General features: G+C 56.2%; 3 protein-coding genes across 4 annotated transcripts; all 3 read right to left on the bottom strand.

Annotated features, from left to right (window-relative positions):
- Positions 1–14: 14 nt before the first annotated feature.
- On the bottom strand, positions 15–3,410 carry LOC119696852 (very long-chain specific acyl-CoA dehydrogenase, mitochondrial-like; the record flags this gene model as incomplete). Its single annotated transcript, XM_038126690.1, has 5 exons — positions 3,399–3,410; positions 1,812–1,993; positions 1,145–1,184; positions 539–607; positions 15–112 (listed from the first exon to the last, which is right to left on the bottom strand). Coding segments are annotated over exons 1-5 (401 nt in total), but the record flags the coding sequence as incomplete, so codon positions are not given.
- A 1,557-nt stretch (positions 3,411–4,967) lies between these two features.
- Positions 4,968–9,243, bottom strand: PHF23 (PHD finger protein 23). Of its 2 annotated transcripts, none has more exons than XM_038126688.1 (5): positions 9,203–9,243; positions 8,454–8,485; positions 8,180–8,272; positions 6,182–6,782; positions 4,968–5,309 (listed from the first exon to the last, which is right to left on the bottom strand). In XM_038126688.1, the coding sequence occupies exons 1-5, from the start codon at positions 9,216–9,218 to the stop codon at positions 5,098–5,100; spliced, it is 954 nt and encodes a 317-aa protein (XP_037982616.1). In that variant the 5' UTR covers positions 9,219–9,243; the 3' UTR covers positions 4,968–5,097. The 2 variants fall into 2 exon arrangements, with proteins under 2 accessions (XP_037982616.1, XP_037982615.1); XM_038126687.1 differs by lacking the exon at positions 9,203–9,243 and adding an exon at positions 8,995–9,075.
- A 530-nt stretch (positions 9,244–9,773) lies between these two features.
- On the bottom strand, positions 9,774–14,129 carry LOC119696851 (GABA type A receptor-associated protein). Its single transcript, XM_038126689.1, has 4 exons — positions 13,765–14,129; positions 12,852–12,930; positions 11,289–11,407; positions 9,774–9,944 (listed from the first exon to the last, which is right to left on the bottom strand). Exons 1-4 carry the CDS (start codon positions 13,852–13,854, stop codon positions 9,879–9,881), a joined length of 354 nt encoding a protein of 117 aa, XP_037982617.1. The 5' UTR covers positions 13,855–14,129; the 3' UTR covers positions 9,774–9,878.
- Positions 14,130–14,952: the final 823 nt, after the last annotated feature.

Raw genomic sequence — 14,952 nt, 5'->3', positions numbered from 1 at the left:
AAATTCCCCAAAACCCCATAAATTTTGGGGTGTCCTCACCTGAGGGGTAGGGGAACACCTGCTCCGCGTTCAGGCGCCCCAAAAACATCCCCACAGCGAAGGATTTGGATTCCTGGGGGGGGGAAAGGAAGTTTAGGGGCACCCCAAAAACCCCAAATCCCACCAGGACCCCCCAAAAAATCCTCCTGGACCCTCAAATCATCTCAGGACCCCCAAATATCCCCTCAGGAGTCCCCAAATCCCACTCAGAACACCCCAAAAAATTTTTCCTGTACCACCAAATCCCCTAAAAAAAATTCTTCTGTACCCCAAAATCCCTCACAGCTCTACCAAATCCCTCCAGGACCCCCCAAAATCCCCTCCAAAACCCCAACCACCCCCAAATTCCCCCCAAAACCCCTACAAGAGCCCTCAAAATCTCCTCTGAGACCCCTAAATTCCCCCCAGAAGCCCCAAAACCCCCACAGGACCCCCCCCAAATCCCTAAAAAATCCTCTGAATGCCCCCCCAAACCCCCCCCCAGGACCCCCCCACTCACCTCGAGGCTGCTCTGGGCTTTTTGGGGGGCTGCCGTGGCCGTGGTGGTTCCAGTTTTGGGGAGCACGGCCTGGGGAAGGGGGGAGAACCCCCCAAAAAACCATCAGGGAACCCCAAAACCATCTCCAAAATCTTTTCAGGATCCCCAAATTGCCCCAGGATGCCCAAAAAAATTCTCTTGTACCCCAAAATCCCACAGAGCTCCCCCGAATTCTCCCCCAAAACCCTCCCAGGATCTCTACAGGACCCCTCATATCTCCCCCAAACCTATGCAGGACCCCCAAAATGCCTCCAGGACCCTCAAATCCATCCAGGACCCCTCCAAACTCCTTCAAGACCCCCCCAGATCTTCCTCAAGACCCCCCAGATATCCCCAAAACCCCTCCAAACCCCCGCAGGACCTTCATAAACCCCCCCCAAGCCCCCCCCAAATGCCCGCCCTTGACCTTTCCCCCAGTTTCCAGCGGCCGACCTTTGCCCCAGTTCTGACGTCATGCGCGCGAGGTGGGGGCGGGGCTCCGCGATTGTTTTGGGATCGGTTTTTGGGGGATTTGGGAAGGATTTGGGGGGATTTGGGAAGGATTTGGGGGTATTTTGGGGTCCCTACCTGTGCCTTGTGCCTCCTCTGCAGCCGGGACCCCCCAAATCTGTGAATTGAGGGGTGGGGGGTGGGGGTAAGAAGGAGCCCCCAAAAAACCTCTGGGACCCCCCCCCCCAAATTCCCATCCCCCTCCTCCCCAAATTCTGGGGGTTCCCCGGAATCCCCACAAGATTTGGGATTCCCCCCCCAAAATCCCATCCCCCCCCTCCCCCCAAAAGCTCCGGGCTCCCCCAAATTCCTCAGTCCCGGAGCCCCCGAACCCCAAAATTCCCGGGATCCCCAAACTTCCAGAACATTCCAGGACCCCTCCCCAAAACCCCAATTCGGAGACCCCCCCAGATTCCCGACTCCTCCCCAAAATCCCGAACTCCCCAAAATCCCAGAACCCCCCCAAATCCCGAATCCCCCAAATCCCAATCCCGGGACCCCCAAAACCCCGAGATCTCCCCTCAAACCCCCAAAAACCCCAGAACCTTCCAGAACCCCCCAAATCCCAGAACCCCCCCAAATCCCGAATCCCCCAAACCCTAATCCTGGGACCCCCCAAAATCCCAAATCCCCCCCAAAAATCCCAGCACCCCCCAAGCCCCCAGAACCCCCAACTTCCAGAACCTTCCAGGACCCCCCCCCCCAAACCCCAAATGTTGGTGTTTCCCCTCCCCCCAAGCCTCACCCCGGCGGGATCCGCCGCAGCAGCCGCAGCCCCGCTCCCATCCCCAGCCCGGCCATGTCGCCGCTGTCGCTGTCGCCGCTGTCGCGATAATCCCGGGGGTGTCCCCGGGGTGTCCCCACGCCCCCCCCCTTCCCCTCACACAAGGTCACGGCCGTGGGCGTGGCCTCGGCGCGCGGGGCACGCTGGGAAGCGTAGTGAACACGCCCATTCCCGTATGCTAATCTATGCAAATCTATGCTAATGAAGCGAGGTTATAATATGCCCAGTGTTGTTGCCATGGTGATGTTTGATGTGGGCGTGGTCAGAGGGGCGGGGTTTAGATGTTCGGACTCGCCACCGAAAAGGTTTGAGATGAGATAAATCCTTTTTTTTTAGCGTTTAATTTTAGGGAATGATTTTAATAAATTAAAACTTATAGGGATTAAAATTTAAAGCGAATTCTGTGGCTTTCCGCTGCTTTTAGGGTTTATTTTTACAAGCGAGCCCCCCTCCCCCAAACTAATGGGTGATTTTTAGGGATTTGAATTTAAGAAACAAGTTGGGTTTTTCCACCATTTGTAGGGTTTAATTTAAGGCGAAACCCTCCCAAATTAACAGGTGAGGTAAACGATTTAAATTTTAAGAAAAACCTGGGTTTTTTAGCTGTTTGCAGGGTTTAGTCTAAGAGGAAAAAAAACTAATGGGTGATTTTTAGAGTCTTCAGTTTAAATAAAACCACGGGTTTATGAAAATGTCTGCACCCTTTTCCTCTCACGTTTTCACCACCTTTCCCCTGTGACATTTCCCATCATTTTTCTCCTCAAGTTTCCCACCATTTCCCCCTCACATTTCCCAATTTTTCCTGCCCTTTCCCCCCTCCCATTTCCAGCACTAACTTTTCCGTCATCTTTCCCACCCTTTTCCTCTCATGTCTGCCACTCACACTTCCCCCTTACATTTCTCTTTTATCCCACATCTCACCTGCCATTTCCCCCTCACGTTTCTGCTTTCACATCTATGCTCTTTGCCCAACCTCACATTTCCTGCCCTTTTTCCCCTCACATTTCCCGCCTTTTCCTCCCTCACATTTCCCACCATTTTTCCCTCATATTTCTCCCCTTTTATCTTTCACGTCTCTGCCTTTTCCCCCCTCACATTTCCCACTATTTTCCCCCTCATATTTCTCATCTTTTATCCTTCATGTCTTCACCCGTTCCCCCTCACACTTCCCGCCCTTTTTCTCCCCTCACGTTTCCCGCCATTTTCTCCCCTCATGTTTTCCTCCATTTTCTCCCCTCACGTTTTCCACCTTTTTCTCCCCTCATGTTTCCCGCCCTTTTTACCGCCCTCACGCTTTCCTCCATTTTCTCCCCTCATGTTTCCCGCCCTTTTTCTCCCCTCACATTTCCACCCTTTTTCTCCCCTCATGTTTCCCGCCCTTTTTACCCCCCTCACGCTTTCCTCCATTTTCTCCCCTCACGTTTCCCGCCCTTTTTCTCCCCTCACGTTTTCCTCCATTTTCTCCCCTCACGCTTTCCTCCATTTTCTCCCCTCACGTTTCCCGCCCTTTTTCTCCTCTCACGTTTCCCGCCCTTTTTCTCCCCTCACGTTTCCCGCCATTTTATCCCCTCACGTTTCCCGCCCTTTTTCTCCCCTCACGTTTCCCGCCCTTTTCCCGCCATTTTCCCCTCCCATTTTGGGGGCTCCTTTTGTCGTTTTGGGGCGCAGCAGACGGACAGACAGACACGAACCCCGCCCAGGTACGAAGCAACGGCGCTGTTTATTTACAACGGGAGGGGCTGCAGCCCCCCGAAATCCAAAATATTATCCTTCAAACAAAGAGGGGAAGGGAATAAAAGGGAGGGGGGAGGGGGGGGCGCCCCCCAAATTCCAACTGAGGGAGGTTTAGGGGGGGAAATCCCCCAAATCCCCCCCTTAAACTCCCCCCAAACTGGGACAGACCCTTCCTGTTTTGGGGGTACCCCCCCTGCAAAATGATTCTCTAAACACCCCCAAAAACTTGGGGGACGCCCCCCCCAAAAAAAGTGGGGTGCAGGCAACGTTTAGAAAAATAACACACATGAAAAAACTTGTTTCCAAAACCTCAGAGTTTGGGGGGAGGGACTCCCAAATCCTCCTCCCCAGTTCAGGGGTGGGATGCCCCCAAAATCTTGCACAGGGGTTAAGACACCCCAAAACCTCACAAACTGGGGTACAGGACCCCCAACTTTGTGCCCTGGAGGATTAAAACCCCCAAAACCCCTTGAATGTAGTAGGGTCCCCCAAATTTTAACTGGGACACCAAAACCTCATAACATGGGGCAGGGAACCCCCCAAAAACTCTCTTATTTTGGGGGAGGGGACCCCAAAACTCCCTCTTCTAGGGGAGTTTTCCCCAAATCTTACTTGGGGGTGTGGGGCCCCCAAATTCTCGTTTTCTGGGGGGTGGGACACCCCAAAATCTCATGATTTGGGGCAAAGAACACCCCAAAATCCCCCTATTTTAGGGGGAGTCCCCAAAATACTTCTGTCCGGGGTGAAGGACCCCCAAACCCTCCTTTCCTGGGGGTGAGGGACCCCAATATCTCATAATTTCGGGTAGGGGACCCCCCCAAACCTCCCCTAAGGGGGGGGGGGGGCTCCCCCAATCTTAATTTGGGGTGAGGGAACCCCCCCCAAATCTTCCCATCTTGGGGGTGGGGGACCCAAAATAATCATGATTTGGGGTAAGAGCCCCCCCAAATCTTGTACCCCAAAATGGGACCCCAAAACCCTCCTGTCCTGCAGATGAGGGACCCCAAAACCCCCCCCAGATTTTAACCGGAACCCCAAAACCCCACAATTTATGGGGGAGTAGGGTAAAAAACCCCCCAACGTCCCCATTTTGAGGGAGCTGGACCCAAAAATCTCACAATTTCAGGGCTTTTACAAACCCCAAACCCTCACAATTTGGGGAAGGGGGAGGGGGGAGAGGTTCCAAACCCCAAAATCTCCAATTTTGGGCACCTTCCGACCCTCAAAGCTCACAATTCCAGGGAGGGCCAAAACCCCAAAATCTCCAATTTTGCGGGAACCTTACAACCCCCGAACCTCACAATTCCAGGGCTGCATCCAACCCCCAAAATTTCAAATTTCGAGAACGATCCGACCCTCAAACTTCTCTTTTTTTTTGGGGGGAGGAACCTCCAAACCCCCCCCAAAACCCCACAATTCCAGGGAAGGTCGCGACCCCAAAATTTCCGATTTTGAGCACAAACCCTGCCAGAAGCGAGGCCGGGGACCCCCAAAAGCCCTTTTTTGGAGGGGTTTAGGAGTCGCCGGTGGCCCGGGGGGTGGCGGGGGTGGCCCTGCGGGGTCCCTCACGGCATTTTTGGCAATAGAAGACGTCGGGGACGTTGTTTTTCTTCACCTTGGCGCAGGACAGGTGGATCCAGGTGCCGCACTGGCTGCACTCGATCATGGGCCGGCCGGCGAAGGGCTTTTGGCAGTAGCAGGTGATCAAATCCCACGAGTCGTCACCTAAAAAAAAAAAAACAAAACCCAAAAAATTAAAATGTTTAAAAGTTTACAGGAGATCGTGGGCTAAAAATTGGGAAAAAACTGCGGCGAAAATGGAGGAATTTGGGGTTGCGATAACTCAAAAAGTGCTTGAAATGTTTCGGAGGTGTTGAAATATCCCAAATTTATGTCCCAAACGCCACCCGAGACCTGCAAATTTTCTCTTTCACCTACCAAATCTCAAGGTTTATGTCCCAAATGTCACCTGGGATTCTTCAAACCTCCCCTGAGAGCCCCAGAAACTCCCCCAGGACCACCCAAAGCTCACCCCAAACCACCAAATCCCCTCTGGGGACCCCAAATCCTCCCCAAAACCCCCTGAACTCACCCGACTCCACCATGATGTCCTCACCCACAACCAACACATCCCCTCCATGGATCACAAACCCCCCTGAGACCCTCAAACCTCACCCCAAAACCCCTCCAGGGACCCCAAATTCCTCTCAAACCCCAAAATCCCCCCGAGCTCACCTGACACCACCACGATGTCCTCATCCATCACCTGGGCATCCCCTCCAGCGACTCCAAACCTCCCTGAGACCCCCAAACCTCCCTCCAAACCCCTCTAAGACCCCTTAAAACTCCTTCAGGAACCCCAAAACCCCCCAATTTCCCCCCAAAACCCCCAAATTTGCCCCCCAAACCCCCCTGCGCTCACCCGACTCCACCACGATGTCCTCGTCCATGACCCGCACATCCCCTCCAGGCACCCCAAACTGCCAAACCTCCCCCCAAACCCCTCCAGGACCCCCTAAAACTCCTCCAGGAACCCCAAAACCCCCAAATTTGCCCCCAAAACCCCCAAATTTGCCCCCAAAACCCCCCGCGCTCACCCGACTCCACCATGATGTCCTCGTCCATGACCCGCGCGTCGCTGTCGCTGCCGTCGCCGTCCCTGCTGGTCTCCGTGCTCCCCCCTTCCTTGCCCACCCCCAGAACCCCCCCGGGCCCCCCCAGCACCCCCAATTTCCCCCCCTCGGGGGGCAGGGGAGGGGGCGGGGGCGGCGGCGGGGGAGGGGAGGGCGGCTCCTCCTCGGAATCCGTCTCCTCGCTGGGGGAGCCCCTGCCCAGCACGCCCCTGTCCCCCTTTTTCCAGCGCCGCTTCTTGCTCTTCTTCACACGGATCCGCGAGTTCTCGCGGCCGCCGCGGGAGCCGCCGCCCAGCCCCGGCTCCCCCCGGCGGCTCCGGCGCTCGCGGCGTTTCTGGGGGGGCGGCCCCGGGGTGTTTTGGGGCGCGGGGAGGTCGAACAGGGAGTCCTTGAGGCGCATTTTGTCCAGGATGGCGGATTCCGGCGGCGCCAGGGCGCGCTTCTTGGAGGATTTGGCTTTGCGCACGAAGGTCTCGATGGTTCGCAGCGCGGCCGGCGCCGAGCCCCACGCGTCCCCCCCGGCCGGGCGCGGCGAGCTGGGGCCCGACGAGGGCCAGGGGGGGTCCTGGGGGGCACAAAGGGTCCCAAAATGGAGCGGGGAGCCCCGAACTTACCCCAAATCCAACCCCGGGTGCCCAAAATCCAATGTAGGACACTCAAATTTATCTCAAAATCCAACCCAGGAACCTCAAATTTACCTCAAAATCCAACCCGGGATGCCCCAAATCCAACCCGGGGTGCCCAAAATGCAACCCGGGGTGCCCCAAATCCAATGTAGGACACTCAAATTTACCCCAAAATCCAACTTAGGAGCCTCAAATTGACCCAAATATCCAACCTAGGGCCCCCAAATTGACCCAAATTCCTACCCAGGGCCCCCGAATTGACCCCAAAATCCAAATCAGGCCACTCAAATTTACCCCAAACTCCAATTCAGGAGCCTCGAATTTACCACAAAATTACCAACCTAGGACCCTCAAAGTCACCCCAAAAATCCAACCCGGGATGCCCAAAATCCAACCTAGCGCCCCCAAATTTACCCCTAAATCCAATGTAAAACCCTAAAATTTACCCCAAAACCCAATGTAGGACCCACAAAATCAACCCCAGGACATTCAAACATACTCCAAAACAACCCCAGACCACTAAATCCACTCAGGAACCCCAAAATCAATTCCAGAACCCCCAAATCTAAGTCCATACCAGCAAAATCCACCCCAAAACCCACCCAGGCTCCAAAATCAACTTCAGGACCCGCAAATTCACCTCCAAATCTACCTCAGGACCCCCAAAGTCCGCCCCAAATACACCCCAGGACCCCAAAACCCACCCCAAAATCCCCCCCACACGAACCCCCGCCTCAACATGGCGGCACTGCGCAAGGCACGCCGGGGCTTGTAGTCCGCACACCAAGAACAGCCTACACCTCCCAGCATCCCCCGCCGCTAGCAGAGGGCGTGGCCACGCAAAACGCGCCGCCATTGGTCCCCGCGAGTAGGCGTGGCTTTTCCCTCAGGGACCTTCCCGCGGTGGGCGCGGCTCAGGGCGGGGCGCCACGCGATTGGCGAAACGCGAGGGAGGGGCGGGGCTGAGCGCGCTGTCAATCACGCGGGGGCCGCGCGGGGCACGCCGGGAGCTGCCGGGGCGGCGGCGGGGACGGGGGGAACCGGGGGGGAGAGGGGGGGGCGGATTTAAGGCCCGGGGACCCCCGTCTTAAAGACCTCCCGCCCCTTTAAACCCCCGTCCGGTGCCTCCCCGCGACCTCCCAGGGCCCATCCGGTGCCTCCCGGTATTCTCCCAGGGGCCCCTCCGGTACCTCCCGCAGGCGTTGGGTGCCCTCCCGTTACCCCCGCGATCCCTCCCGGTGACTCCGCGGCCTTCCCGGTGCTTCCCCGGCCCTCGCGGTGCCTCCCCGGTAACTCCCGGTAACCCCCGGTGCCCTCCCGGTGCCTCCCCGGTTACCTCGGCGGCCGCCGGGATGTACCCGGCGTAGGCCAGCACGAAGCTGCAGAACTTATTGAAGTCTTCGATCGTCCTCCGCCGCTTTTCCGGGGGCTGCCGGTACCGGGAACCGAGCGGGGGGAGAGGGGCTCACCGTGAACACCGGGACCTTCCCGTTAACCCCCCCAAAGCCCCGGGGCCCCTCTCGGTTCCACCGGGAGCGGTGAAAGGATTGAGCAGCGGGGGAATCCCCGTGCCCCCACCCCTGCCGGTGCCTCCCGGTGCCCCCCCTCACCTGCGGTTCGGTTTTCAGCGGCCCCAGCGCTTCTGTGGAACGGGAAGGGACGGGGCGGTCACACCGAGACCGGCACCGGGAGGCACCGGAGCCTGCCCGGGATCGGTACCGGAGCTCCGGAGGCTCCAACCCCCCCGGTACCGGTTCCAAACTCCCCCCCTTCCCCTCGGTTCTGCGCTCCCGCTGCTGCCGCTCCCTTCGGACCCGGCACCGGGACTTTGAGCGGTTCAAACCCCCCCGGTACCGGCTCCACTCCCCGCCGGTTCCGCCTCCAGCTCTCCCCGGTACCGGCTCCAAACCCCTCCGGTACGGCCGCTCGGAGAGCTCCGAACCTCCTCGGTACCGGCTCCAACCCCCCGCCGGTTCGGCCTCCGGCTCCCCCCGGTTCCGCCGCTCTCCGCTCCTCCAGTCCCGGCACCGCCACTCCCGGTATCCCCCCCCCTCCGTTACCGGGACCCCAACCCCGCCGCTCCCGGCACTTTGGCGGCTCCAGCCCCGCGGCTCCGGGACTCCCCGCGCCCGCCCCGAGCTGCCCCGGTACCTCCGGGCTCGGCCATGGCCGCGGCCCCGCCGGGCCCCCCCGGTTCCGCGCCCGCTCCGTCCGGTGCCGCCTCGTTCCGCACCGCCCCCGCCAGGCCCCGCCCCCGCCGCACAAACCCCGCCCCCTCTCCTCAGCGCGCACGCCCCAGCCCCGCCCCCTCTTCCAAACTCCGCCCTTCTTTGGGCGCCGCGCGCTCCGCCACACTCAATTTGCTTTCTACGCATGCGCTCCGTGCTAATTATGCAAGCCACGCCCCACTCTGAAGCTATTTTGTCCCTTACGCGTCTTATTATGCAAGCCACGCCTCCTCCGACCAAGTTTTAGTTCTACACATGCGCGTGGCGTTTCCTAGACAAATGGAACTCTTCTCCCCGCCCTTATTTTGCCTTATGCATATACGCAGCGTGCTCATTATGTAAACCACGCCTCCTTATTTTCTATTTTGGCTCTTCGTACTTTCCCGCGAAGCTTATTATGCAAACCACGCCCCCTTACTTTTACTTGCTCTGTCCGCATGCGCAAAGAGCTTATTATTCAAGCCCCACCCTTCTAAGCCCATATTTGCCGGTATACGCACGCGCGAGGGACTCATTATGCAAGCCACACCCCCTCGGCAGCCATATTTGGCATCCCACGCAGGCGCGCGGAGAATATTATGCAAACTCCGCCTCCCTTGCCGCGCACGCGCCCTCCCCTTTCAAACCACGCCCACTTCCGGTCCAGGCCCTGAGGCGGCTCCGTCGCTTTTATTTGGGGGAGGGGGGGGGGGGGGGGGGGGGAAAGAACCGGGAATGGGAAAAAAACGGGAAAAAACGGGAAAAAGCGGGAGCGGGGAGCACCGGGAGAGCGCCGGGAAGGGCGGGAGGGGCGGGGGCAGGGCGGGCTCAGGCCCCGTAGACGCTCTCGTCGCTGTAGGCGATGTAAAGGAAGAAATCCTCCTCGTGGTGTTCCTGAGGGGGGGGAAAACCGGGAACGCGAGGGTTAAAAACCGGGAATATCAACCCGAGTTTGGATTCGGGCTCTTCCCCAATGGGCTTTTGTAAGGAATCCAAAAAATTCCCCAATTTTCCCCTCAGGGATCCCCGGGAATTTCGGGTTCCCCCCCCCCGGCCGTGAAGTTCTTGGTCTCTTCCAATTCCCCCCCATTCCCAAATTCTTTGGGCTTTTCCCAGATTTTGGGGATTTTTCCCGGATTTTGGGGCTTTTTTTCCCCAAGGTTTTTAAAACCACCCCATCCCAAATTTTCCTCCTCGCAATCCCAAATCTCTCCAAACTTTTGAGACCCCCTCGTACCAAATTTCCCCCTTTTCCACCCCGAATTTTCCCCCATCCCAAATTTCCCCCATCCCAAATTTCCCAGCTCCCTCCCAAATTTTTTGGGGACGTTCCCAATTTTTTTTTTAGGAACAGCCGCCCCCCAAATTTCCAGACTTTTTTAACCCTTTCCACCCCCAATTTCTGTTCCTGTTCTCCTGATTTTTCTTCGGGATGCTCCCGGGATTTTTGGGGCATCCTCGAGGGTTTTTGGGGAGGTTTTTGGGGGATTTCTGGGGAAGTTTTCGTAGCGGTTTTGGGGGATTTTTGGGGATGATTTTGGGGAAAGTTTGGGGTGTTTGGGGGAATTTTTGTAGAGATTTTGGGTTTTTTTTGGAGAGATCTTGGAAATTTTTTGGGGGTGTTTTGGGGAGATTTTGGGAATTTTTGGGGGGAAATTTTTAGGGGTGTTTTGAGGATGGTTTTGGGAAAGATTTGGGGTGTTTTGGGGACTTTTTGGAGGGTATTTTTGGGGAGGCTTTGGGAATGTTTTGGGGACTTTTTTGGGGGTGTTTTGGGGAAGTTTGGAGGGAGGTTTTGGGGCTGGTTTTGGAGGATTTTGGGGGAGGTTTTGGGGATGTTTTGAGGATGTTTTGGTGCAGTTTTGGGGATATTTTGGGGCTGTTTTTGGAGGATTTTGGGGGAGTTTTTGAGGATGTTTTGAGGATGTTTTGGTGCTGATTTCTGGGAGGTTTGGGGGATGTTTTGAGGTTGTTTTGGGGCAGTTTTTGGGGTGTTTTGGGGATATTTTCGGGCTGGTTTTGGAGGATTTTGGGGGAATTTTTGGTGATATTTTGGGGAGGTTTGGGGGCGGTTTTTGGGGATGTTTTGGGGCTGTTTTTGGAGGATTTTGAGGGAGTTTTTTGGGATGTTTTGGGGATATTTTGGGGATGTTTTGTGGCTGTTTTTGGAGGATTTTGAGGGAGTTTTTTGGGATATTTTGGGGGTGTTTTGGGGATGTTTTGGGGGTGTTCAGGGACCTGGTAGAGCTGGCCCATGGTGGCGCTGGTGGGGGGGATGACGTTGTTGACGAAGAAGAAGAGAGCGTCCTCAGCCCGCAGGTGGATCCGCTTCCGGATCAGGAAATAGAACTGCCCCACTGTGAAAAAATACCCCAAAAATCAGTGAGAAACCCCAAAATCCACCCCAAAAACCCCCAAAATCAAAAACTGAGCGGAGCGGCCTCAGCCCGCAGGTGGATCCGCTTCCGGATCAGGAAATAGAACTGCCCCACTGCAAAATACCCCAAAAATCAACCCAAAAACCCCCAAAATCCACCCCAAAAACCCCCAAAATCAAAAACTGAGCAGAGCGGCCTCAGCCCGCAGGTGGATCCGCTTCCGGATCAGGAAATAGAACTGCCCCACTGCAAAAAACACCCAAAAATCAGTGAGAAACCCCAAAATCCACCCCAAAAACCCCCAAAATCCACCCCAAAAACCCCCAAAATCAACCCTAAAAAATGAACAGAGCATCCTCAGCCCGCAGGTGGATCCGCTCACGGATCAGGAAATAGAACTGCCCCACTGCGAGAAAACACCCAAAAATCAGTGAGAAACCCCAAAATCCACCCCAAAAACACCCAAAATCAACCCAAAAAACCCAAAATCAACCCTAAAAAATGAACAGAGCATCCTCAGCCCGCAGGTGGATCCGCTTCCGGATCAGGAAATAGAACTGCCCCACTGCAAAATACCCCAAAAATCAGTGAGAAACCCCAAAATCCACCCCAAAAACCCCCAAAATCAACCCAAAAACCCCAAAATCAACCCAAAAACTGAGCGGAGCAGCCTCAGCCCGCAGGTGGATCCGCTCACGGATCAGGAAATGGAACTGCCCCACTGCAAAAAATACCCAAAAATCAGTGAGAAACCCCAAAAACGTAGTGAAAAATGGGAAAAGCAGCCTAAAAAAAATCTAATAAAAACCTAGAAAAATCTGGCTACAAAAAACTCAAAAATCTGAAAAATCAGCCCAAAACCCCCCAAAAATCAGCCCAAAACACCCCCAAAGCCCAAAGGAATCGCCCCAGAAAACTCCAAAACCCAAAAAATCCCTGCAAAAAACCAAAATAATTACCCCCAAAAAAATCCCTTTAAATCCCAAAAAAAACACTTTACACCCCAAGAAATGGCAGAAAATCCCCAAATCACCCCAAAACCAACAAAAAACAGGGAAAAACATTGAAAATCCCCCAAAATCCCCCAAAATCCTGGCTCAAGACATAGAACTGCCCCAGTAGGGAGATAAAAATGGCTTTAAAACCCGAAAAACACCCCAAAATACCCCCAAACCACCCCGAATTCATCCTCAAATCACCCCTAAACACCCCAGAATTTCGCCACAAAAAAAACCACCCAAAATTCCACCCACAAGAACCCCAAAATTCCACCTCAAAAAAAAACCCACCAAAATTCCAGCCGTAAATTCCCAAAATCCACCCCAAAAGCCCCAAACTTCCACCAAAAAACTCCCAGAAAATTAAGAAAAAAACCCAAAATTCCCAAAAAAACCCCAAGTGCCCCCAAAATTCCCAATCCCACCTGTGAGGTCTGAGGGCACCAGGTATTTCTTCTTGTCCAGGTCCCCGATCCGGGCCTTGGGCGCCTTTTCCACGATCACCTGGGGGAAAAAAAATGGGAATTTAGGAGGAAAAATTCCTTACATTTAAGGGGAAAATTTCCTTAACTTTGGGAGAAAAATCCTGGATTTTCGGGAATAAAATAACAAGAATTTGGAGAAAAAAACCCCTCTGAATTTGGGGAAAAATCATCCTGATTTTGAGGAAAAAACATGGATTTGGGGAGAAAAAGCTTCTGGAGTTTGGAGACGAAATCCTGGGAATTTTGGGAGAAACTTCCTCAATTCTGGGGGGAAAGCACCTGGATTTGGGGGAAAATCCTTTAAATTAGAGGGAGAAGCACCTAAATTTTAGGCAAAAAAACCCCAAAAATTTAGGGAAACGCCGCCAGGGAAAGGAAATCCCAAAGGGCTCCCCCAGAATTTGGGAATTGAGGGGATTTTGAGGGGGTTGCCAGGTGGAATTTTGGGGTTCCCGGGTGGAATTTGGATTTCCTGGGGAGAATTTTGGATTCCTGGGGTAAATTTTGGGTTCCCTGGTGGAATTTCGGGGTTCCCGGGAAGAAATCTGGGCTTCCCGGGAAGGATTTCGAGGTTCCCGCTTGGAATTTCCAGGATCTCTGAGGGAGTTTTGGGGTTCCCAGGTGGAATTTCGGGGTTCCCGGGTGGAATTTCGGGGGTCCTGGGGTGAATTTTGGGTTCCCGGGGAGGATTTTGAGGCTCCCAGGCTGAATTTCGGGGGTCCCGGTTGGAATTTCGGGGTCCCCGGGTGGAATTTCGAGGTTCCCGATTGGAATTTCGGGGTTCTCTGCGGGAATTTCGGGGTCCCCGGCTGGGATTCGGGGCTCCCGGGGCTGCCGCCGCCCCGGCGCTCACCGGCACTCGGTCCGGGTACTTTTTCCGGATCTTCTCTCCCTCGCAGCGACGCTTCTCGAACGGATGCTCCTCCTTGTACAGGAACTTCATGGCCGGGCCTGGGGCCGGGGCCGGGGCCTGCTCGGGGCCGGGGCCTGACGGGGCCGGGCCGGGACCGGGACCGGGACCGGGACCGGGCCTGCACCGGAGCGTCGGCAGCGCGCAGGGATACGGGCCCGCCCCCGCCGCGCCGGCGGCGTACGGAGCGCAAACAGCGTAAGGCGCGCCGCTGGACGGCAACGGAGCGGCGCTACGCAAACGGCGTAAGGGAGCGGGGAGCGCCCTCAGCGCTACGCAAACGGCGTAAGGGAGCGGGGAGCGCCCTCAGCGCTACGCAAATGGCGGAGGGGCCTCGCCCTCAGCGGCGCGGCTCGCCCCGGTCCGTCCCGGTCCGTCCCAGTCCCCTCCTGCAGCTCCCGGTGCCTCCCCAGCCCTCCCGCCTTCCTCCCGGGCCTTTCCCGGCCCAGCCCGCTTCCCTCCCAGCGCCTCGGGGTGGCCACGGCGCTACGCAGATGGCGTAAGGGCCCTGCCCACAGCACCACGCAAACTGCGTACGGTTCAGCCCCGTTCCTCCCAGTCCTTCCCCGTCCCTTCCTAAGGCCTCCCGGAGCTCCCCCAGCTCCTCCCACTGCCGGTAGCGGAGGAGAGTCCCAGTAGTGGGGAGGGGTCCCGGTAGTGGGGAGGGGTCCCGGTAACGGGGAAGGGATCCCGGTAACCCGGGAAGCTCCGGGCGGAGGCGCGGAAGGATCCGGGCGGTGCTGCGGCCCTCATGTGACTGACGTCATGTGACTGACGTCACCGCGCTGGGACGGTCACGTGGCGGGCGGGAATAAACACGGACACGTGATTTAAAGGGGGCGTGGTCAAGGGGAGGACGAAACCATTGGGGGAGAACGGCGGGGGAGTCCGGGCGAGTCCATCCCAGGCCAGCCACAAACGAGTCCCGAGCGCTCCGATTTTGGGAAAACCAAACATTTAATTTCTCCCCGTCCCCCAAAAACCTGCGAAAGAGCGGAGGGAAATTGGGACCATCCCAAAATTCGGGATCCCCCCCCCCTCCAAAACAATGGGAATTCCCAAGAAGTTTGGGATTCCCTCCCAAAAAATTGGGAATTCCCAGGAAATTCGGCATTCCCGCCCAAAATTCGG

This window comes from Motacilla alba, unplaced genomic scaffold (assembly GCF_015832195.1).
Source record: "Motacilla alba alba isolate MOTALB_02 unplaced genomic scaffold, Motacilla_alba_V1.0_pri HiC_scaffold_617, whole genome shotgun sequence".
Classification (NCBI taxonomy): domain Eukaryota; kingdom Metazoa; phylum Chordata; class Aves; order Passeriformes; family Motacillidae; genus Motacilla; species Motacilla alba.
The sequence above is the reverse complement of the archived record's forward strand: the minus strand, read 5'-3'. Positions and strand labels throughout refer to the sequence as shown.